General features: G+C 42.3%; 1 protein-coding gene across 8 annotated transcripts in view; it reads left to right on the top strand.

Annotated features, from left to right (window-relative positions):
- The window catches only part of MBNL2 (muscleblind-like splicing regulator 2), a 70085-nt gene extending 56805 nt beyond the window's left edge, over positions 1-13280 (top strand). For all 8 annotated transcript variants that reach the window (XM_010138180.1, XM_010138179.1, XM_010138178.1 and 5 more), the window contains one exon: positions 10306-13280. In XM_010138180.1, coding sequence (XP_010136482.1) covers positions 10306-10320 — 15 coding nt within the window. In that variant the 3' untranslated portion in view covers positions 10321-13280. The remainder of the gene's footprint in view (positions 1-10305) is intronic.
- The last annotated feature ends 10591 nt before the right edge of the window (positions 13281-23871 follow it).

Here is a 23871-nt window from a genome sequence, read left to right as displayed (position 1 = left end):
TGAGAGGTGTTACTCTGAATTCTGGGACCGAATTTCAATTTTTAATAATGCCAACACCTGCTTTAGGGGTGGGGCTTTAAATTTCTAAGTAGAAAGCCTTCCTGTTGCTTCATTTGCATATATGCATTACTGAGTCCTACAAGCATTAAAAAGTTAGGACTCAGCCCAAAATTAAGACACCTAAGTATTGGTGTCTGAGGATGGGTGTCTACATGCAAGCCAGAAGTTTAAGTACTCATTGTAGACTCTGAAGGTTATCAGGACAGTCAGACGAAGCGTGGAGAACAGTGTGGCTCACCCTTCAAAAGCCACGCAGGGCTTGGTTCAGTTGCCTAAACATGTGTCTACTGACATTTTAAGATTGTCCTAAGATGACCTTGGATGTCTAGGTTAACCAAGATGTTTTGACAAGCTTGGCAGATGCAATGAAGGACCTACAGACAAATCTGTAGGCAGCTGGATGACAGGCAGGAGACCTTAGCCCAAACGGTACTAAAAGCCTGGTGAGCAAATGACTCTGAGCCTGCAGTGGGTGATCATGTGCGGTGATTTCCAGGCTCATTTGGCTTACTGACTCTGTTGTATCACTCCGTTGACCGCAGCAGGAGGTTAAGACACCAGCATTTCTCTGTCTTAATCTGTGTCCTCAAGCTCAGTGGGTGCTTCCTTAATTCTTGGTTATTACAGGGCAATTACCAAATTCCAAATGATTTTAAAGAAAACAGTCTTGCTCATATCACTTAAGTACAGAACAGTACATGGCTTTATTTTCTGCAGCAATGAAAAAGGGCCAAAGACTGATAGTATAAAAATAGCACTACAGAGAATGCTGCTTACAGACATTATTTAGTGACAACGTTATTCTATTGGTTATATGACATTTTATCAAGAAGGAAAAATCAAAAGCAGATCCAGTAGAACACTTAAATACTCATAGGCCTTGTCTGCAAAGAAATAGAGGATCAACAGGCTGTCTCATGCTAAGGCATCTGATTATCTGGCACAGCTGTTTTAAATTATGCTTCAGCCTTCACACTAAATTAGGTGGCAATTATGCAGCAGATATTAATTACGAATTCATTCAGTAGCCTTCTGAGTTGTCAAATGCTGTAAAAATACAATGAAATGAAAATAAAATCAGTTATGTTACATTCGAGTGCCACAAACAAAAGGACAATTAAAATATTTGCCCCAGAATTCAAAAAGTAGTTAACAGAGTGTAAAATACAAACATTCCAAACTTTTTAACAGGGATTTGAGATGCTGTGGATGCCAGCTCCCTCAGGAGGGAGGGGAGCCAACACAAAGCAAGGTGCAGCAACAGAGCACCTCTCCTTGCCAAGGTGCCCGCAAAGGCAGCCGCCACTCCCAAAGGAGGCAGATTCTCCTTAGACAGAAATGTTTTGTGGCACCTACTCAAGCTAACTTCTCCTTCTGCATAGAGCAGAAGTGCCAGTTGCTCACTCTCACAAACATTCCCTGGTTTCCCCAAAAAAGGCTGCTTCTCCAGTCTACCCATCTAACCCTGGGAAGCCTTATGGTAGAGCAGAGGGCTGTCCTCAGTGCTTCTGACAAGGTTGCTTCTGTCTCACATTCCCTTTCTTCCTTGTGGAAGCCTTGTGGTGTGGGGGGAAGACAGCAGTATACGGAGAAAATGAAAAATCTGGAACGTAGTAGAAAACAGCCTTTTTTGTTGGTTAAAAGCAAGCTTTTGAGAAGGAAGGTGGGAAAGGAAGAGAAACGTTATTTTCGTCCTTAGTGCCAGTATACAACAATGTGAAACACAAAAGCCTGTGCAATATTCTTGTTAGTGATTTGAAAAGCTTTAATTGCAGTTTCTGGGGGAATGGAGGAAGAGGTAGGAAAGCTCTTCTGCTGTGAATAATAAGTATGTTATCAATAATAAGTATGCTATCTGGTCTTTTTATTGACTGAAAGTTTTGGTCTAAAAATTCCATAAAGTTCCGAGTTAAACAGAGAACTCTGCTCTAACAACAGAAAAGGCATTTGACTCTGACATGAAAATGTCCAAAAGAGGACATGGAGAAACGGGTTTCTTTCTCAGACACATTATCAGAGGGGATGTTTGCAGGGACCGAGCCCCGGCTAGAACGGTGCTAGGAACCTAGCGAGCCCATGTAAGGTGCCATGCTTAGAGGTTCCAGCAAGCCTTGGCACCTGGGATGCAGGACTGGACAGCTCACCTTGTACCTGCACCAGGCTGGAAAAATTAACCGAAATGATCCTTGACCATGGAGAGTCATTTCTCTGGAGAAGGTATTTGAATAGCAATAACTTGTCACAGTAAGAAAGGCAGACTTCAAGTGCTCGCTGCCTCTTTCATGCTAGACACCCAGGAATCAGAGGCCTCAGTTCAATCAAGTTATCTTGCCTGAAGACACTGGATTATAGGTGAGTAGCTGAAACTTTCGGAATTAACAGTTTGCAGACTCAGGAAGTGAGAGTTTCCAATCATAAAGCCCACAACAACTCTCAAGCCGTCTCAAGAAAAGACCCTTTGAATTGCCTTGAAATAACTGATATTACAAAATACGTGGCAAAACTTTGGTTTTTTAGAACTGTAAGGCAGCAAAGAAGCAAAGCCAAAAGACTACCCAGGAAAATTTGCATGAGACTTAAAACAAGAGTTCTTCTAAACTTTCACCAAGTCTTTGTTTTACTTTTAATAACAATTTTTGGTCTCTTAAGATAGCGTGGTTTTTCTGTGTAGGTGCCAAAGACTTCTGCCAGGCTTGCATACAGAGTTTTAGGTCACATCCTCAAATACAAGAAGCCAGTGGAAAGAAATGGAAAATTTCTGGTTTGGGCTGGTTTTGGGGTTTGTTTTTTTTTTTTTTTTTTTTTTTTTAAATTTTCAGTGGAAAAAAATGGAAAATTTCTGGTTTGGTCTGGTTTTGGGGTTTGTTTTTTTTTTTTTTTTTTTTCTTTCATAAAATTCCTCCCTCACGCACCCCCTCCCCTATAGAGGACTGAAACCTGACTTCCTCTGACGGCCTGCTAGATGGCAGTGTCACATAACACGAGCAGTAAGCACAGGCAAACACTTATTTCTTTAACGTAACAAAAATCAAGACATATTTCCCTTTCCTGTTTTAGACTGTTTCAGCTTTAATATCATTGAAATTAAAAAATGTGTTTATGTTTGATATGATAACTTTCTTTTGTGTTCAGCTTTCAATTATTCAACAAATGATACTTGGACGAGTTGAGCAAAAGACTTTTGGGGCATGTATTTATTATTTAAAGAGGGGAAAATTTTTCTGAGGTCAACTAATTCTGTAGGCATTTGGGGAAAAATGAGTTTGTTTCATTGTGCTTAGCACGTACTGACAGTTCATGTGAGTCTGGCTTTTTCCATCATAAAATTTTAACAACACCGTGAAGTGCTCCAGATGTACTTGTCTGGGATTCTGTTCTTTGAAATAATTGCATTGGGACATCTCTAGCTGCTCCAACTGTTTTCCCTGGAATGAAACAAATATAATAGTATATGATTTATTACCCACCAGAAATGCCAGTCTTTTGCTGCAACTGTGCAGGAGGCTGCCCATGTAATTGCAGCAGAAACGTCTGTTTGTTTATTTATTTATTTGCTTGTTGTACCTGTCGTGACTTTCAGCTTGATGCAGAGATTTGACTGACTTCATTTTTTGGCGCAGTGTTATCTGCAGTGACACAGGACAGTATATATGTCTGTTTATGTGAGAGTATTCAGATAAGAAGAAAATGAAGGAAGCAGTAAGCAGTCAAAAGTCAGGAACATTAAGATTTCCTCAGAGGAGCTGCAAGTATAGCAAATTTTATAAAACTGACACAGGTGTTCTAAGTGTGGTGTCTGATGAGTAACCCTGATGAACATAAATTTGGTACCTTTCCATCTTTGAGTTAAGTTTTGGATGTTGCAGTGGACCATATCTCGCTGGAAAGGGAGTCTGGACTGTGGAGCACCAGGGTTTGGGAAAGGAAGGTTTCAGAGCAGCGGTTGCCGCTGGGGAACCTGCAGAAGTGCTAGCCATGCTCTGTGTACAGTGGCAGTGTCTCCCTAAAAGAGGTGCTGTATGTGTGGTGGCAGCCTCATCTTGCATGATTTGGGCATGCATCATTTGTAAGAGGAAAATATAAAGCAGTTAGAAGAAAAGAAAAAGCTAGGTGAGGACACCTAAGAAAATGCAGGTTTGGAGAAGTAACACCCCTACAAGAGCAATACGAGCACTTTCACAGGTAACGCACGACTTGTGCTTGGCTTTTCACTCCAGTTCCGCTGCGTAAGTCTATTCTGGCAGTTCCTAAAATTCAAGAAGAGAAGGAAAATGACCTGAAAGTATGAAGTAAAAAGCACAGATGATTGCAGTAGCTCTGACCTGCTGAAAGATAAAATCTAGTGTCTGTTTAAAACAGTCACCGTACAGGTGTTCCTAAAATATTACAGCAGTAGTTTTCTTATTTCTGTGTAGTCCATCTGCTGCCTGTGTGATTATTTGAAAAGAGATTTTGGAAGAATATATTAGAGTATGTTATGATCAATTTTTAGTACTGCATTATTTATTACTTTAAAGAAGAATAAATAAAACCAGATTGCTTTCATTTTTGAAACAACTGGTCCTGTTCCATTGGAGTGAGTAAATACCTATTATATTGAAATTAAATATTATGTATTATTACTTGAGTAAATACCTTTTGAAGCTCATAAGCATGCTAAGGAGTTGGCAGCACAAGAGGCTTTGGGCTCTTTTTCAGGACCTTGTGAATATTAAATGAGAAGAATGATGCTGTTGAACATCTCCCTTTGGAGATCCTGTAGTTGCCTTGATCTTTTCTTTAGATCATTGTGATGAGATGGATTCAGACAAGGTCTTTGTCAGCTTTATGACACTCTGATGACCAACAGCTTGTACCTGATGGATTGAAAATGTGCTAGCAGATGTGTCCACTTCTGCATGGACATCTGACCTTAAGCCATTTCCAGAGGCATAGCATCAACATATGGGACAGGCAGAACTGGGCATGCTCAGATTTAGGGAAGGAAAGAGGGGATGGAGCAGAGCACCAAAATTATCATGTCAGGAGATGGGCTGCAAGAAAGCCAAGCGAAGAGGACCTCCACCTCTCAGAATGTACTTGAAGCCCCCTATGTTAGTCACTGTATGGGCAGGCAACCAAGGAGATCATCTGTGGCCTAGACATCTCACCCTTTATATACAAATTAAAGGTCACCTTACTGATAGGATAGTGACTACTCTCAGTCACGGCTGAATATTTGCGCAACCTCTTTCACTTTTGGTTAAAAAAAGACTGATTTATTTTGAAGAGAACGAACAAGGTGCATGCCTCAAAAGAGCATTCTAAGAGAAAATGAAAAATAAAGCGATGGAGACATTTCCCAAAGACATGGGGAAATATAAATAGACTTGGGTTTCGTGTCAAAGGGAAGAAATACTTGGTGTTACTTTTATTTTTAGAAAGCGAGAGAAGTTATGAGACAGCCTGATGTAAGCCAGCTGTCTGAAAGTATCTGTCATTTTTAATGTATACCCTAGATGTATCTAACCAGCCTGCTACTCGTGTGAAAAACATGAAAATAGAAAATGCCCCTGTGGAAGGATTCATCTGCCCTGATGCAGGTGTCTAAAAGTTAAACACCTCAGTGTGAACTGTTTGCTGCAGACTCTTGACATTTGGTGGAGGGGAAGAAAGCATCATGAGCTGATAATCTGTTTCATGCTAAAATAAGTTGCCTAAGGTAGGCTAGGAAGATGTAAAATAGGGTGACCGGCTGAGGCATACATGTCTGAAATCATCTGAGATTAATCTAGTCTACAAGAAACTTGTATTACTACATTTTTTTAAAACAGAAAGGCTAAGCAGTCTAAAATGTTTACTACCTATGAGTTCATTTTTGGAGGGATAAGTGCTTTGCAGCGTGGACGTCAAATACAAGCTTAATGCCTCCTTAAAATGTATTAATGCTTGTAGAGCAAAGCGTGATTTGGAGAAATAACTTCAAAGCATCTGAAAGAGAAACATGTCAGAGGTAGATGCAAAGTCATGTTTTCCAGCTGAATCCACTGTGACAGGCCTGTAGTTGAACAAGAGTTCATGTACACTGAATTCATGCAGAATGGTAAATTTTCTGTACTCATAGTTGTATAATAAATCTGGAATGGAGCCAGTGTTTAACACAGAGAGAATAAAGAAGCTTTGTGAGTTGTATCTCAGGCCAATGATGTTCTTGAAATTCCTAGTACCCAGTCGCGATTCTAGGTAATTTGGCTAATTCTATGGACTGTATCAAGTAAAGCAGTGCACGAAGTATCCTGGGTGTTAGAAAAAGAGTTCACAAAGGTAGAATTTCCGCCTTAATTTAAAAGAGATTCTCAGTTTTACTTTTTAAGTCTTGAGACAACAACCTATCACAGCCGCCTTTGCAGAATCTGAGGAAATCGCAAGCTGTCGTCAGTTTGTCTGCTGCGTACCACAGGTTGGTAGTTTGGTGAGAAGTTGAAACCATTGGCAGTAACATCTCTCTTGGTTGTCTTTCCCATGGATGCCACTGTAGAACTCTATCACCCTTATAAGCAAGCCTGGCTGAATTTTGGGATGCTCTGTGTTGCACAGGGGACTTAATGACCCCTGTGGGCATTCAGAGGTCCTGAAGATAGGAGTCTGAAAGAGCCGTGCTCTAATAGAAAAGAGAGAAAGTCTTGGCACTGGGACCTGAAAATGTCACCTCTAAAGAGCTGGAAAATTTGGAAGAACAAGTGCTTCTTGGCAGTTTTGCAGAAGTGTTTTGCAGAAACTTAGGTTCACTGTATGTATTACTAGTTTCAGTGAGGTCTAGTAACTAACAATGGAACAATTTTAGCAATTTTAGTCTAAAGGGTAGCCAGCATTTTGGCACTTCAAACAGGTATCAAGCAAGAAGGCAATGGAGAGGATACCTTAGGTCTGTGATTGCCTCCAAGAAGATGCCCTTTGCTGTTATTAACTCTTCTGTGCATTACTACCAGAGACTGTAAGTGGCTGGCCTTTCTGCTTATGCTAGAAATAGTGTTCTTGTTAGACCGCTTACTCCAGCAGCAGCAGCAGATATGTTTTCTGGCATGTCTGCATTGACACGTGCAGATCTTATCCCTACAGAGCATAAGAAAATGCTTTCTCATGCTTGACCTGTAGACCTTTGTGCATGGGACAGTGCACACTCATTGTATAGTCTTTTTTTTCAGGGGTTTATGCTTAAATATATACTAGGTAAAAGTGTCGATACGTTATATCAAGTTGCTGTGAAGTATATAATAATAGTATCACTGCAAATATGTCATATATATGTACATTTGATGTAATTTTTCAAACGGTAGTGAACGTGAAGGTTCTTGGACCTACTGACGAGTAGTAAGGGAGGGCAGACTCTGTAGTAAGTGTTTTGCTGGCGTGTTCCTTCGTCAGTGTATTCTATACAGCTTCTCCTTTTTCAGCATGCAGGCGACGGAGTAATTAGCAGCGATGCCAGCTTAGATAGCCTCCCTCTTCCGTCACAGTTTATTACTTCATTTGTAGATTAAACAGAGGAGGTTCAGAGTGTGTTTTCCATGTAAAGTAGTTCAGCATTTTATGTTTCTGTGTCAGACACAGTGAACACAACAGCAGCAGAAGCTGATACATGTGTGTGTAGGTATGGCAGAGTTGTGATCCCTTTTGAGAAATAGGGTGTGAACGCATAATTAAAGACTACAGAATGTGTTTTACACTTCGTGGCTAAGGTTAAAAAAAAAATGTAGCTCTTCAGTTCTGTCTCCACACTGGAGAAGCTTGTTCTGAAGGAGAGACTTGAGGGTTTTTTTTCCCTACGAGGACTCCCACGTGCACCAGAAATAGCCAGGGTGCAACATGCCCTAGTTACATCCCCTGCAGGAGTGGCAGTACGGCGAGGATGATGTGGTGGGAGCAAGCTGGCTCCGTAGCCACTGGCAGCAAGAGAAGCATGGTGGGGAGAGCTCCAGCTGCTCCTCCTGCACTCAGAGCCACGTAAACAGGACGTGCTCATGCACAAAAGGAAAGTGTTTACATTGTCTTTGCTGTTTCCTGAGTTCCAAGAGGAGAGAAGAAACGTCAGGAATAGGGTCGAGGTGGTGGAAGTCCTTACCTGGGCTCTGCTGCTTGCTGGAGCAGGGCAGGGAAGGGGTCCCCCTGCTCTTTCATGCTGCCCAGGACCCCTGTGTCCTGCCTGGCACATGGCAGAGTGTGTTGCACCTGGGATAATCAGAGCGCCAGGGATGGTCCTACCCTTTTCCCAAGAAACAGCCTGAGAATGGGCCCTCTGCCTTCTCTGTCACACGTTTTGGGAGAATTGGGAGCATCAGTCATGTGGGGCTGTTTGACGTTTTAGGACATCTCAGCATAAGGGGCAGTGAGCTGTCTGCCTGTGCAGGGAGAAAAAAGCTATAGGAAAATGCAAGTTTATCCCCTTAAAATTTGGCAGACTACTTAGGCAGCTGCAGTGCCTGAAATTCTGCTTTTTTACACTGAATAGACTTGTGTCCCATTAAATCAGACCTTAGGATCTCTTAAATACACTTGTGTGATTACGGCTAACCCAGTACAGCTAAAGCTGCTTTATTAATTACATGGACTTGCTGGCTTGTAACACGCTAAAAATATCAGTGCTGATAATCTTGGCCACTTCTTATTTTCAGCACGGCTACGTTCTTTGTACGTGCCGTCACATCACCGTGCTGTAGATGGAGCGGGGTCATCACAGACAGGGCTTTATTATTTCAGCAAAGGTATTTCTTTGTTATTTCAATAGGAAACAGAAGATAGGCGATAAGCTAACAAACTCACAATGGGTGGAAGTTCATTAAAAATATATGTCCTTGTTGTATGTATGAGGTATTTAGATGTTAAGGCCTTTGGAGCAGCAGGTGTTTGTGCAGTGTCAGTACAATGGGGCCTCCCGTGTCACCAGATTTTCAGTGCTCGTGGTAATCAAAGATGACTTTTTCGCATGCTGGCAAGTTAGGTGGGGTCCGGGAGCTGGTAGCTGTGTACAGACAGCAAGGCAGTTAGGGTTGAGAGGTGTGTTAAAATGTGACTGGGCAGGGGACTGGAACAAGCACCTTCCATGCAGAGGCGAGCGTGTTTCTTTTTGGCAACCTGTATGTCAGAGGTAGTATGATGTTGAAGTTATTTTCAAAACAACTTTTTTTTCTTTTAAAATAAATACTGCATTAAGTAGCGGTCTAACTTCATAATACACAAGTAGGTCAAAGGGCTGTCATGACTGTTTTGCATACTACCGACAAATACAGCTTAAAAATACACCGAGTGCCAAATTAAACAGGAGGAGCAGCAAGGCACTCTGAATTACTTGACTTGTGCTTAAGTCCGGAGCACAGATTAGCAATGATGTGGTAAAACATCACACCTCTGGCTTTTGACATCGCTTTCACCAACAGCTATTTTCAGGCCGGTGATGGAAATCTGGACTGTTTTCCAATACTGTGAGCAGGTTGAGTCGATTGCTGGGCACACTGTGCGTTTAACCTTCGCAGTACTGGAAGCACGAGAGTTTGCATCCGTCAAAGGGTTGCTTCACCCTCAGTTTGAGACATTGTGGAGGTAAAGCAGCAAGGTTAGTGAGTAGTGAGGTGCAGAGAGGTGCCATTATGATCATCCCCCTGGATCCCCTGACATAAGGAAGTGTGAAAAAAACCTCTCAGGTTCCTAGACCTGCAGATATTTTTTTTAGGAAATAAGCAGTGGCTAAAAGTGCTTTGAGGAGACACTTAAGCTTCTTGAAAACAGTCAGCCCAGTACATCTTTTGCTCATTAGTGGTGAGGGGCCCTGCCCCCACCATTTTCCTTGGTTGTTCCTGACTTTGTGGGAGTCAGAGAATTGCACCAGGCACCCATGCACTTTTGAGCTTCCTTGGGAGGCGCGGGGCTGCTTCCCCCTCCACTGACAGCCAGGGTGCTGAGGGTGTTCACCCCACCTATGGCCAGGCCCTTCCTTTGTGGCTTCGGTGCCATATCCAGTGTTTTGACACACAAAATCCCGCCTCTGAGTGTTCTCACGCACGTGATGACGTGTGTGTGGGAGGAAGACAACCAGGTTTGTGAAACACAAACACCTCCCAGGCAGTGTGAGGATACGGGATGCTGTCCCGTATGGGATGCTGTCCCGTACGAGCTGTGCCCGAGCTTAGTTAGTCCAGCGCCGGCTGTCTGGGCAAACTGCTCTCCCCATGTCACCTAAAAGCGCGATCACGCTTTCCTTTCTTTTAACAGATAATCCTGAAATAGCCGGCAGGAGCGGAACAGAGTGTCACGAAGCCTCCCTGCGGACGGCCAAGCACGGCTACTGTACATACTACCCCGTCTCCTCCTCTCTAGAGTTGCCACAAACTGCATGCTAAGTCAAGAATTTGTTCTTACGGACAAATCACAAACTCGAAAAAGCTAGTGCTGCTATGTCATATATGAATATTAAATATGGTATGCTTACTATACTCCAACCTAAAATAGTTAATTACCTGATACCAGCTGTGATGTTTCAAGACATAAAGGGTAACATTTAGTTTAAAAGATTTTCTAAGCATAGTTTAATTCTTGCAAATATTGTCTTTTCTCCATAACTATACCTAACGGAAACGGTCCAGTTAAGTTAGTCTTGTGAGATTCAGTGCTAATGAATCTTTCGAGCTGAGCAATAATTAAGTTGTATTGGCTAAAACCTTATCCCAGTTGCAGGTTTAATTTTCACCCGAATTATGATTGGGGTTTTTCTTCTCAGTTAAAAAAAAAACCAAAACATATCTTGGTTTTGCTCCCCTAGCGAGTTGATTCCAAGAGAGAGGAAGTGAAACGCAGCCCTGCACACGATGTCCTGCACATCACCCTGCCAGTCTGAATAGTTTTAGCCAGAAGTCCAAAGTAAAGCACAAATTCTTTAGATGCACACGGTTGGTGTTTGACTTGCATGGAGAAGTTGCATTTGAATCATAGCAGAATAGCAGAAGAAAATTTTAAAACTTTGCACAGTATGAACTTCATACCCCTTTCAATCCCCAAAAGACCGAAGTCTTGAGAATATTATTTTATGAGTATATTTATAATGTTTTTAAAAGAGACTTTGCAGAAGTGCCTAAATTTTGTCACATCAGACTTGATGAAAGTGAGCCTGATGCCAACAGTCAAATGTCACCAGAAGCGAATAGTCTTTCAAACTCATAGTCAGGTTACCAAAAAGATCCAAGCTGTTAAGAAGTAACTTCCAGCAGTGTAAAATCAAACAACAACTACGAAAAAGACCAAACTAACAAAAGAAAAGGCGAAAGAGAAGGCTGTAGGTGAAGAGATTTGTATGATACTCTAATTTAATCAAAATTCAGTTGAGTCACGGAAACTTCATAGGTGACTTTAATCTAGACTATTAACTGAACACTAAGAATGTAGAATGAGATTCAGTTTAATAAGTCATTACTGTATTTGCATTTTTTTTAATTGGATTATAAGATTGTAACCGGATTAGAGTGGAGAAAAAAAAATAGTTCTTTTAATTGTTTTTCTTTGAAAGCATATTTTATGTCACAAAAGTATGAAGATATCTTTAATACAACTATATACATTATATATACATACATACATATATATGGATGAAACAGATTTTAATGTTGTTTACTTTTTTAAATACTTTGTTGATTTACAAGGTAATTATATATGTATAATTAAAATTTCATTTGTTTGATTTGAGATTTGTTTCAAGCACTATTGTACCAAATATTTCATATTTCACATTTTATATGTTGCACATATGTATCACATAAATGACATAGTTTTTAAATTATTGTTTAAAAAACCAAGACAGCTGTTATAAATGGATATTATGTATAATTGTTTGCAGCATAAGTTTTCTATGTGGACATTATTAGTGATTGCAGTATTTTAACTTAACCTCTTCAGATTGATTGTAAACTATTTTAAACTTCGGCAGCACTGCCTGTTCTGAACGACTAAAGGCACTAACCATATAATTACTTGTCTAGGAAATTATTTTCCGGGCTAAACCTTGTTCGTCCGATGTCTAATTACTATCTATTTATATATAAAACTGGAGATTTGATCATCCGAAAGAAAGCAAATAATCACAATTCGATTGTAAAATTAACATAGTGCTTGTAACGTTGCGTTAGTTTTAATTTGTGAAAAAACAATGTATCTTAACTTGTTACTTTAGCAGTTAAGGTATCACCATTATATACTATTAAAACACTAATATTTGTAGACTTTCTCAGTCATTATAACTAGGTAGTTGACACTGCAACTTGCCTATATCTGTCAAAGTTGTTTTTATTTTTTTATAATAGTTAATTTAGGCATTTGGGTAGCTTATTGTATAATACTAAATGGTAAATTATCCATGTTGTTTAAATATTTTATGTAGATAACTCTTCAAGACATTGTTTTGTGTGAACTTTTTATGTTTCAGAATAACTGTTATTCTATGTTTTTTACAACTAATCCGATACTACTATTTTTTGCCCATGGATGATGAAGCTTCAGATACATCAGGCCTTTCATCCAGATAAACTGACAGACAAAAAGAGAAAATGTATTTTTAATAAGAGATCCACTTTCCGACTTTATGACTTTGTAATATTCCTGAAAACTGTACAAGTACAAACCTATGCTAACAATAAGGAGGCAATTACAGAGATGTGCAAATACGTGTACAACAGATTCTGCATTTTATTTATTTATAAAGTAATTTTATAGACTATTTCAAAATTTGGGAAGATCTAAAACTATTTTTCTGTATAAATATTATTTGCCAAAACTTTGTTTATATTTAAAAAAAAAAGTCTAATGAAAATGATTAAATTTTAAATGCTTTGTTTAATTAAAAAAAAAACAACCCAACAAATAAACCCCCCTAAAAGAACCATGAGATGGGCCAACACAGAGACAGTGAATACTGTAGCTGGGACACGGTTTCAAGTGACTTGAGATGTCTCAGCATTTATTTTCTTCAAAGGATACAGCACTTCACCAAAATACCTTTTTGTTTGCCTCTCTCATCCAGCATAATTGACGACACGTACGATGAGTATTTCAGTAACAGTTAAAAGGAACCCCTCTGTTCACCTCTTTTTCAGCATATAACTACTAGTGGTCTGTTAAATAGACATTCTATTTCCGTTGTGACGTTAAATTCATTCACCCAATGTACAACCACTGAAATAAAAGGAAGCATTTTAAAATGAGAGCAGAGTCGGGGCGATCCTTTCTTGTGGCGCGGCTCTGGGAAAAGGGGGCTGGGGTAACAAAAATAGTCAAAAGGAAGTGGAGGAGTCTTTAAAATTATGTATTTTTCTTTTTTCATTTCATTTTATTTTATTTTTTCCTCAACTGAGTATGTGTTCAAGTAACAAATCCTTAAGTGCGATACCCAGATGCTATATGAAGAAGCGCGTACCCTTCTCCTGCCGGAGACAATGTGATGAGGACACCGTGCTGCACGGCTTTCGCCCCAGACAGTCATTTCGTGCCCTTTCTGCCTGCCTGCTCGTGCTGGGCTGCAGGCAGGCAGTGGTTATCTCAGCAGTGTGCCTCGCAGATGCCTAACCGTTGCAGCATTTTTTCACCAGCACATCCTCTACATCCTCTTTCCTTGCCTACATCTCAGAGGTTATTGCACCAACAAACCATCCCCGTTATCTGCTAGTTTCTCTGGGGAGGGCAGCAGCACAGAGGAGTTGGGTGCCCAAGGGCAGAGATCACACAGCAAGGTAGCGACAGAGGAGGGATTAAAACCTCCGATTTCTAAAAAAGAAAATGCTTTAAAGAAAGGAAAAATACTATGCCTACAGAATGAAGGAGAGTTTGTGTCATAAAGTTGTATATATTTCATCAGCACGGGGCTGGTTTGAAAGGAATCCAAGGTCGCAAGTGATGTGGAAAACCACCAGGTCAACCAGTCAATTTGGATATATCACCGGCGTACTAAGCCAGAAGCCTGCTGAGAAGAGCATGTGGGATGGAGAGGAGCAGTGGGGATGACTTGCAGACAGAGGACTGGAACATTAGAGGGCTGCAAGGGCACTGTAGAGCAGAATCATCAAACGATTCAAACTCAACTCCTAATGATTCAGGAGCAGAAACCGTCTGTTCACACTTCCTTATGTTAAATCCCACCCTGGACAGTTGTCGGCTGCCAGGAAGGGTCAGGACATGATGATTTTCTTGTCCAAAAGCTGCTTTGTTTCTTGTCACCTTTGGCACTTTTTTGGCAGTGGAGAAGCACTTGTGGGAGTTGTGGGCTTTCAGGAGCCACACCACCCTTTCAGATAATGTCAGTGTTTCTAAAATGAAGCAAGATACTTCTAGAGAAGCAGCTTTGGAAACCTTTGGTATTCCCCTCGCCATGCACGTCCACAACAATGATGGCCACAGCTTTGGTGCCAGAGGCTGCTCCCCTGCAGGGAGCAGTCCCTTGCTCCAGGCCAGGCGCCGCAGCAGCATTGTGTTGCTCAACATCAACCTTCTCTAGAGCAGACCAGCCAGGTCCGCACTCACAGCGTTTGGCTGTGTATCTCCTCCAGCCCCACATGGTGTGGCCATGACCGTAAAGCATAATTACTATTTTCAGTATGTTTTGCTTGGTTTTCAGTTCAAAAGTCTGAAGTAATCGGAGTGCTGGGAGTTTTTGCAGCCCACTGGAATGAATAGCATGAAACAAAAGAGGATGTGACATTTGAGGGGTCAGAGCCTGCTGGGATAACTTTGCACGTTTGTGTACAGCAAAGGAAGCCAAAACTGGTTCAGCCTCATCTGCGCTGCAGTTTGGGAGTGTCTGTTCAGCCAGTTACCGAAAGAGCGGCTGCGTTTTGTTTCAGGAAGAGTTGTTTCACTCCAGAAGAAAGCCTAGGAACAACCTGACATTTCTGTATTGTGGGCAGTGACGGAAAAAGGACTTCTGGGCAAGGCTGCTTGACGGTGTGAGCATTGAGTCTTCTGCTTGTGGCATTTATTGCATGAATTCACGGGACACAAAAAAATGCCTTGCCTGAAATTGCTGGAGAACCTTCCTTGGCATCTGATCATACGCAAGCCATGCTTTTTATGCCTGTAATCATTTCTCTAGCCAGGGCTTTTGTCGAGTAGCCTGCCTTTTTCATGTCATATAATTGACAGCTCTGGAGGCTTTTTGCAAGGGTCACGATGATTTTTATTGCTGGAGTGGGGGTGTGGGGGTGTGTGAGGGCAATACCATCCCAGCAGTTGCATTAAAACAGTTAGTATGGCTGATATGTGATGCATTCGAGCAAAGAGGTATAGAATATGTAGTTAGATTATCTTTGAATGAATAAATTACAGAAATGTCTTCTAAATTCTTATTCTTCTAAATCTCTAATGACAGAAAACATAGAAACTGTAGAAAATAATTGTAGAATTGTACAAACTGTAGAAAATTACGTATTTCATTACATGAAAATACCTTCTGCTGTAGCAGGGGGGAAAAAACCCACTAAGAAATGTGAAAGAAAGATACTGGTATGAGCTGCTTATGCAATGTTGTGTTGCAGTTGCATTATTTCCACCAAAGCTTCTTGCAGAGCGAGGAGAAGACACTTGGCTTTATGATTTAGGAAAATCAGCACAGAAAAGACGCCCTGCTCCTCTGATCTTCAAAGAGCTGGATTTGGATACTACGCTTAAGGAAAACAAATTCTGGTGAGTGTCCTCCTTTACCTAAGAGTCATAAACCAGGCAGGGTGTAGCCTGCTTGGTGGCTGGTTCCTCAGAGGGTCACTGGACTAACTAGATGCCAGAATGTCGAGGTGACGAGGGTGACCACAACGGTGTAAGGTTCACCTTGTAGGAACAGCCCCCCAGGGATGGTCATGCAGGTGCGTGTCTATGCTAAACCTGAGCTGTGTTTACGTTTGCCATGAATGCCTCTCCTTTCCTCAGAGGGTAGAGGAAGAAAATGCTCTTATTTCCTTGTTTTCTGGTTGAAGTCACCACACTGAATGCCAGCAGAGCACATTATGAGATGCTAAAGTTGATAGCTGACAGCACAGCTCACAACTGCGAGCAGGCAAGTTTTTCACACTCGGTAAGCTGTGAGGGTGGGATCTAGCTTTCTCTCTGTAGCTGTCAAATATAATTTCAGACACTGTAGGGTACCCACTTGGCCTAAAGCTGCCACTAGGGAGGAGCACAGGTCTGGGTGGATATCATCTTAAGTCTGGCAGCCCCATGCAGGTGTCTCAGATACTCTACAACACCTCAGATGAGTTCAGTCAATGAATCCCACCTGTTTTCACAAGGGACATCAAATTGTAACAGTGGTTTTCATGGATTTTAAACCGCCATAACGCACAAGGTATCACAAAATGATGGGATTGTCTTAAATGGTCTGATAGTTAAAAACCCTGTTCCTCTCTGGAGGAATCTGGAGTACATTCTGCTTGCGTATTTAAGCTTTTTCTCTCCTTCCATGATGCCTAGAAGTGCTTTTCATATCATCCAACATGCCCATGTGCTCATGGGGGTAAATTTGAAGAGCAGCTCATAAAATTCTTGAGAAAGTAATGAACACTGACAACACAACTTTTACAGATCTGGTGAATTCAAGATGTTCTTATCTCCTACCATGTTACAAGGAGGAGTGAAGAAGTAGAGTAACCCTTTGGCATGTAATATATTTTCTTCAGGCTTAATCTTCACATGGGCTTTATTCAATTATTGTTAAGTCAGTGCAGGTATGATGTTATCAGTGTAACTTAGTCTGAATGCAATTGCAATGGGATGGACTGTCCCTGTATGCAAATAAATTGTTCTGCTTTAATGTTTCCAGTGAAATGATTGTACCCTACTCTATCCAATGTAGTTATGTTGCTTTAATTTCTGTGTCTGTAAGGCTTGATAACAAGCTCTCCTTGGAAGGCTTTAGGTAGAGCCTGCCCATTCATTTCCAAGTGTAAGATAAAAGGTGAAAGGCAAGAGTCCTGTTTCGTGTCCTTGCTCAAGCTGAATGTGCTCAAAAGAAAAGCTACGTAAGCAAGTACGAGTAAATGGGGACTCACATAAAAAAAACAGTGGTCAGACTTGAGCAGATTTTTGTAGTAGGTTTTCTAACTACAAGATGTGATAGAAAGCATTTTCCCTTTCTGTTGATCCTAAAGTAATTCTTTTGAAGCCATTCTAGAAGACATAAATGCAGTTGAACTCTTCTAACAGGGAATTGGTGCCCTCCTCCATGAGTGTGAACTCGCCAAGAGCAATTGCTGGAGAATTCCCTGGGCTGATGGCACTGCCCGTTCCTCAGCTGGTGTCTCGGAGTCCATGGTGAGTGCTTATGGACAGCAGAGGAAGCACACTGGCAACTCCTCCTGTGGCCTGTGGACTTGTCTTTATTTTTCCTTGTAACTTGATGATGGGAGAGGCTGAACTTCTTCCAGTCCAAATTTATTTGGAGTTGGAGGTATATGTAGGGATTTTTAGTCAGTGCTTTTTTCCACAACTTATTTTTTTAGATTGATCATGCATCCTTTGTAGCTTGTAAGGGCCAGGCTACTTTATATTTCAAGTTCGCTTCAGTCATATTTAAATGCACACTTCAGATATGCTTGTTTGTCTTCTGTATCAGTTCTCTTACTCTTCACAGAACTCACTCTGCAGCACGTTATTTCAAATATTCTGCTTTATGAAGTACAATCCAAAAAATAATTTGTAACAACATACACAGAGCCTATAAGGCAAATGAAACTGAATTACATCAAATGATCAGCCAACTCTGCACTTTCTTACCGGCAACGACTCTCTTTGCCAAGATGTAGCACAGTATTTATATGGATTGCATAAACAGTGTCAGTTTTCTTCTGAGCATCCTTTTCTGTGTACAGCCAGAACAGAACAGAAGTTTGGTTTTACCAGACAAAATTTAGGCCTTTTGTGTTCAGCCCCAGGCTTCCTGTGTAAGCAAATGGAGAGAGAGCAACTGAGGCTTTGCCAGAGGGCCACACCACACAACTTCTAGGCCAGATTGCCTCATCTGGAGCCTTCCCAGCCCAGCTGCCTACAGAGGTGCCTGTGGTGACCCCTCCTCCATGAAGCTGGGGCATGTAGTGAGGTACTGAGCATCCCTGTTCCTATGCCCAGAACACCAGATCCTTCTTGCTCTAGCGTTCACCTGGGCTTCTCTTCTGAGCATACATTCACCACCGGAAACTCTGTGCTGCCTGCCAGCTTCTGCGCCTTCATTTGTGTCTGAGGGTGGTTGTTTCTTTAAAGCATCTTGTTACTTTTTTCTTCCTTCCATTCTAGAAATGACGTAGGCTTTTTTACCATCATGGTTGAGGTGCGCTTTTGGATCCTTGCACTGTCACAGCACTTGAACAGGTCATTTAGGCCCATTAGTGGCAATGAATTGATTTCTCTTGCCAGCACAGACTGAGCATGCTGCCTGAAAGGCGAGGAGGTGATTTGTAAGTGACCTGTTCTGCAGTCATCAAATATGTTTCCCCACTGCTACACATGCACATTAATATGAATCCTTTACCTCTTAGAGAAACTTCATGCTACTCTTGCTACTTATGACAAGTATTAGCCAATCCTGCTTGAATCTGTGCACAGAGGCTTTTATCTTCACCCATCTGATTCTGATGGCCTGCCTTAGGAGATCCTTGGATCCAAGTTAAGAGCCACACTGCTCTTGACTTCACCCTTCCAGTTCGCCTGACCATTTTCATAACTAAAGCAGGAAACCACAACAGTCTGAACATTCAAAGCATCATTTAACTATGGATTTGCTATGTATGGAAGGTAGAGTGGTCCAAACCTTCCAGGAGACAATATGACTTCCATGCAGGCAGTGCTTTGCCTGGTCCATCCAACATTTTAAGGTCAGGGAGAAGACGGAGAGGTCAGGCTGCAATCCAGGCTGACTGCAAACAAACACACACCACTTCAGCAGCAGAAGCAGCTCTCTGCTTTAGTTATTTGGCAAGAGACATTTTTCAGTCTTTCTCAATGAATGGCGTCCACCGGAAAGATTTTGATGAGAGCTTGTGAGTATGGTGGAAACCCAACAGGAAGCAGAAGTGTGGAACACGACATGGTACAGCAAGGAGCCAGTAAGGATTCCTTTTCAAGTGGAAACCAAGTGCAGCATAATTATTCTCTTACTCTCTCCCCTCCATCTACATCAGATGATCACTCTAAAAGACGCTTCACCACTTCTTGGTGGAAAAGACTTTTTTTCTGGACAAGGCATTTGGGAGTTGTTGCTTTAATTTTAGCCATAATGCAGATGATCCTCTGTGACGTGAGACCATGCTTCAGGCTGATAAAATTGCAGCAGATAGAATTCCTCTTTGGGAGTAATTATCAGAGGAACTGCTTTCAAATTCAAGTTTCCTGTGCAATATCATTATTCCTATTTAAACGAAGGACTCGGGCAGTGCTACTCAGCAGCACCTCTCTATACAAAGTGAGGGTTGTTTCCTCTTCACACAGCTTTCTGCTTTTCTCAGAAAATGACTCCATTAGAATCAAACGTAAGTCCATCAAAGTGCCTGAAATCAATCATTTTGTATTCAACTGAATCTTTACTTTTAAAAAAAAATCACAATGAAACTGCTGTGTTTTACTTTCTCTTATTGTTACTATTATTACCGTATGAATACTGCAGAAAGAAATAGCTGCCTCTCCTTTATTTTTTAGCTTCTTTTTAAGATGTAGCTGAATGTGGCTTCATGCTCTAGGAGTCCATACACTTGAGCCAATTTGCAATAAGACTGATAAAGAAAATGGCCCTGATAAGATGTGGTATTTGTAGAACTTGGATTTAGTTTGCTCAGCAATGGGAACACATCCCAGTGTGAATTTTAGATAGAAATGCGTGCTGCAGAGTCATGGTGTCAGGAGCTCCCCTTAATGGGGCTGATGCCCATTGAATCTGATGGAGTTTGTGGTGGGGCTCCCCAGCAGCAAGACCTACAGTGGCTGGGCTTCACTGGGATTAGAAACTTATTACTGGGACTGGATGCACAGCTGAAAGGACTAAACTTGGGTTGGGTTACTTGAGCAAGGTATTAAGATATGCTTGTGTGTAGACCGTTAAAGACTGCCCATGTGCTTGTGGTCTGCAGCGAGAAGTGCCCTGGCTGCTGGAAGTGGAAGCATCTCACCTTCTTGAGCATAATGATTTTGTTCAGGATCCCAAGATGTCTGTCTGTGGAAATCAGCACATGGTTAACCAGGTTGGCTGTGAACAAGCCATAGAAGGTCTTCACAGATGCCTGAGTAAAAGAGAGCAGCTTTGTCCACCAGCCAGATTACTAGGTTTACTATAGGAATGTCCTATAGCCTCCTGGCAGAGCTGGAGGCAACAGGAGGGCCCAGAGGAGGGGACTCAGAGGCACAGCCCAGGGTATGTGTCTTCATCCCAAGCAGTCTGGCCCATTCCTGTGGCAGAATCCCAACAGCCTCACCAGCTATCCTGTTCCTGCATGTGCAAAGCAGTATCACTGTTCAAGACAAAACCGAAAGGCCTCTAACCTTGGGTTAGTTGGTGGCAGCAGTGGCAGGACCCCTCTGAGAAGCTAGTAGGTATGAAGAAGGAAGGTCTGTGGCCTCTGCTGTAAGTCCTGATGGGCCTTGTCAGGATTTCTTGTGCTGAATCTCTGGTGGATGCCAGCGCTGGCTGCCCTGGAGCCATCTTCTTCTGCCATGTTTCCTTCTTGCAAACCACACGGTGAATACAAAGCACGTGCAAAGACAGAAACATAGAAAATGCCGTTTCTACCACACTTGGAAAATGCCTTTTGGGGGAACCTGAGGGAGCAGGTAGGTTTTATAGGGCCCATTCAGCCAGATTATGAGGCAGTCTCCTCAGCTGCAGCCCCTTAAGGAGCCTGAGGCCATTTTTAAATCAGTAAAATTAAGGTCAGGGGCACCCACAGGGCACCTATAGACTTTGGAGGCAGCTGAGGTGAGATGAGGCTTGCCTGCAGTGCACCTGCCTGTTTCTGCCCTGAACTTCCCTTGGCTGTTGATGGCATCTGCTTCACTACTGTCGCTGGCAGCCAAGGTGCTGCCAAAGCTCCTGACCCTGCAGAAGGGAGACCAGGCCAGATTTGTGTGCCTTGGGCCTTCAAACCTGCAGGTGTCCCGCTAACTTAATGCTAGTGACATAAGCACACACCTTCAGCTGTTCACTCAGCTCCAGCCAAGCCCCCCAGCAAGAGCTCCTCAGTCCTTCCCAGCATCCCTCCACATACCTGCCCCCCATGGGCACAAGACACAGGGCTTGGCTCGCTGAATCCTCCCCATGTTAGGAAAAGCCCAACACTCTTCTAGAATATTTTATACCTGTTTAGGGGAGAACTTTGCATTTGTTTTGATGAAATGAAAATAGCTGGCAGTTTATGGTGATGGCAGCCTGCAGCTATGCCTGCTGGTACAGCAAACCTGCTGTGCTTGCCATGGTAAGGAATTGCTCTGAGCTGCAGTGCCACTGACAGGAACATCCCTGGCACCTCACAGAATGCTGCCTTCTTCCTCTGGATAAAGCTCGGACTGGCACCTTTTCCTAATCTCTGGCTCACATGGTTTGGGTTCATGACTGCCTTTTTTATCTCAGGGGAAAATTAATTAATTAAAAAATCCCATTCCCAGGCATTTACACACCTAAGGATTTAGCTTGCCCACTTTTTTCCCCGTGTGTCCATCTACCCACCCACTGCCGCTGGGCACGACTGTGCTGGTAGGGACCTTGCATTTAATTTGTTTTGCTTCACACGAATGAAGCAAGTGTGTGGGCATAAGAGGAGTGCTGCAGCACTGCAAGAGCAGCACTTCACCCCTTCAGTTTTAGCCTCTGGAGGACATGAACGTTGTTGCTGTTGTTCCTCTTTACCCCTTCCATTCACTCCAGTGGCAAGTGAGAGGCTTGGAGGAACAAAGTTTTCTTGCCCTGCCAGACGTTCCCCACAGAAGGGTTTGCCCTTCACCTAGTACTGAAAAGCTCTGCTGCTGCCTCTTTTGGCTACAAAAAAAAGCACATTTTTTAGCATGGCAGTGAGGAGGCAGTTTCTCTTTTCATGCGTTTCCTCTTCTGCAAGACAAAAATCGCAACATCCTGGTGAAGGTTTTGCTGGGGAGAAGTGCAGAGCTACTGAAGGCTCCCTTCTTCCCTCTGCTGCTTCACTTGATGCTGCTTAAATCAAGGAGTGACACATAAGCATGGAGACAGGACTGGACCAAAAGCATTATTTATTTTAACCCTGGCAGGTTGAAAGCTCTGGTATTCATACAGTGGTCCCACAGATCCCAGAGGCCATCTCCTCAGGTGACATAAACCAACACAGTTTTTAGCTCTTGCAGTTTATGCCAATTCATAGCAGCTGAGACTGGCTGAAGGTTTTCAAGGCCATGGAAAACACTGCAGCTAAGACTGTTCTTTAATTTCCTTTACATATTGTTAAACAGACGTTTCTTCCTCTCATCAAATGGCTCTGTGTAACAATGTATCGGCATCAGAGACAATCCATTTCTAGGCACTAGCTAAAATACCAAAATAAAGGAAATAAAAAAGTGCAAAGAGAGTTGTAAATAGTCTGTTTAACCAAAACACTCTGCTTTGTCTTTTCTTTGTAAATAGATTTGTGTGTAATTATATTATCACCATTTTTATCTGGACAGCTATCTAATTTAGAACGTGAAAAAAAACCCCTACTTTCTGCTCAGACAGGAAAGAATTAACCACTCTAAAAAATTCTTGACTGTGACTGGGTTTAAATAAAACTCAGTGGAGTTTGAGCCTGGTTACACACACACACGCACAGGGAGAGAACACACATGTATACACAGACACACACAGGTAATTAGACAATACATGCAAATTGAATTACCACTTTTTAAAACACAACACCGATTTTTTTTTCCCCAGGACACTTTTAATAATTTCACAACTTTGCTTGTAGAAGTATTGTATGACAAGCTGGTCCTTAACTAGATAGGGAGTGGCTGATTTGTTTGGTTAAGAGAGCATTGCAGGGCCACAGTGACCAGTAACTTTTGCTGCTTGAATCTCCCTCTGCATGAAGAAAAATAGAAGGTTGTCTGATTGATAGAAATGCATTTTCTCTAGAACAGGCATGGGGCATGCCAGCACAGGGGTTACACGTATCACCACAGCTAATACACACAGGCACCTACCTCACCTTCAGACGAGATGGAGCTCCAGTACCCTCCGAGTAGAGCCCTCTGGGGAGCAGGGGGACAAACATTTATCCCTCCTGGACACACGTGCATGCCAGGCTGCACTGCTAAGGTCCCCACGTGTGCAGTTAGCCCTGTGTGAACTGCAGCCATACCTACATCACAGCGGAGACACAGGTATAGAGTGCTGTTCTGGACGTTATCACCTTCTGACGCGCCACCTTCTCACATTTGTCAGTGGCTGATCTGGAGCTACTGGCTTGGCTTCTCTTCCTCCCAAGTTAAACTGCAGCTATTTCTTCTTGTAAAGAATTATTTTGGAGACCTAAGTGGCTATTTTCTGGCTTTTGTACCAAACAACTTCTAAATTACTTCAGGGACACAAATTCCCTGCTGAATCCCATTAGAGACAGTAGCTGAAAAGCTAACTAGATAATGGTTTTCAAACACCAGAATGACTTAGGGGCTCCTGAACCACTTTCACAGGTGATTTAGACACTGAAAGCTAAAAGAGACACAAGTTGGTACTGCAGGAGATCCCTCCACACCAGGGCTGCGTGGAAATAAATGTCCCTGACCCTGTGCTCTTCCAGCTCAAATTTACACTGATTTCCTGCCAGCTCT

This window comes from Buceros rhinoceros, unplaced genomic scaffold (genome assembly GCF_000710305.1).
Source record: "Buceros rhinoceros silvestris isolate BGI_N320 unplaced genomic scaffold, ASM71030v1 scaffold19066, whole genome shotgun sequence".
In the NCBI taxonomy this organism is placed as follows: Eukaryota; Metazoa; Chordata; class Aves; order Bucerotiformes; family Bucerotidae; genus Buceros; species Buceros rhinoceros.
Note: the sequence above shows the minus strand (reverse complement) of the source record. Positions and strands in the feature narration are given on the sequence as shown.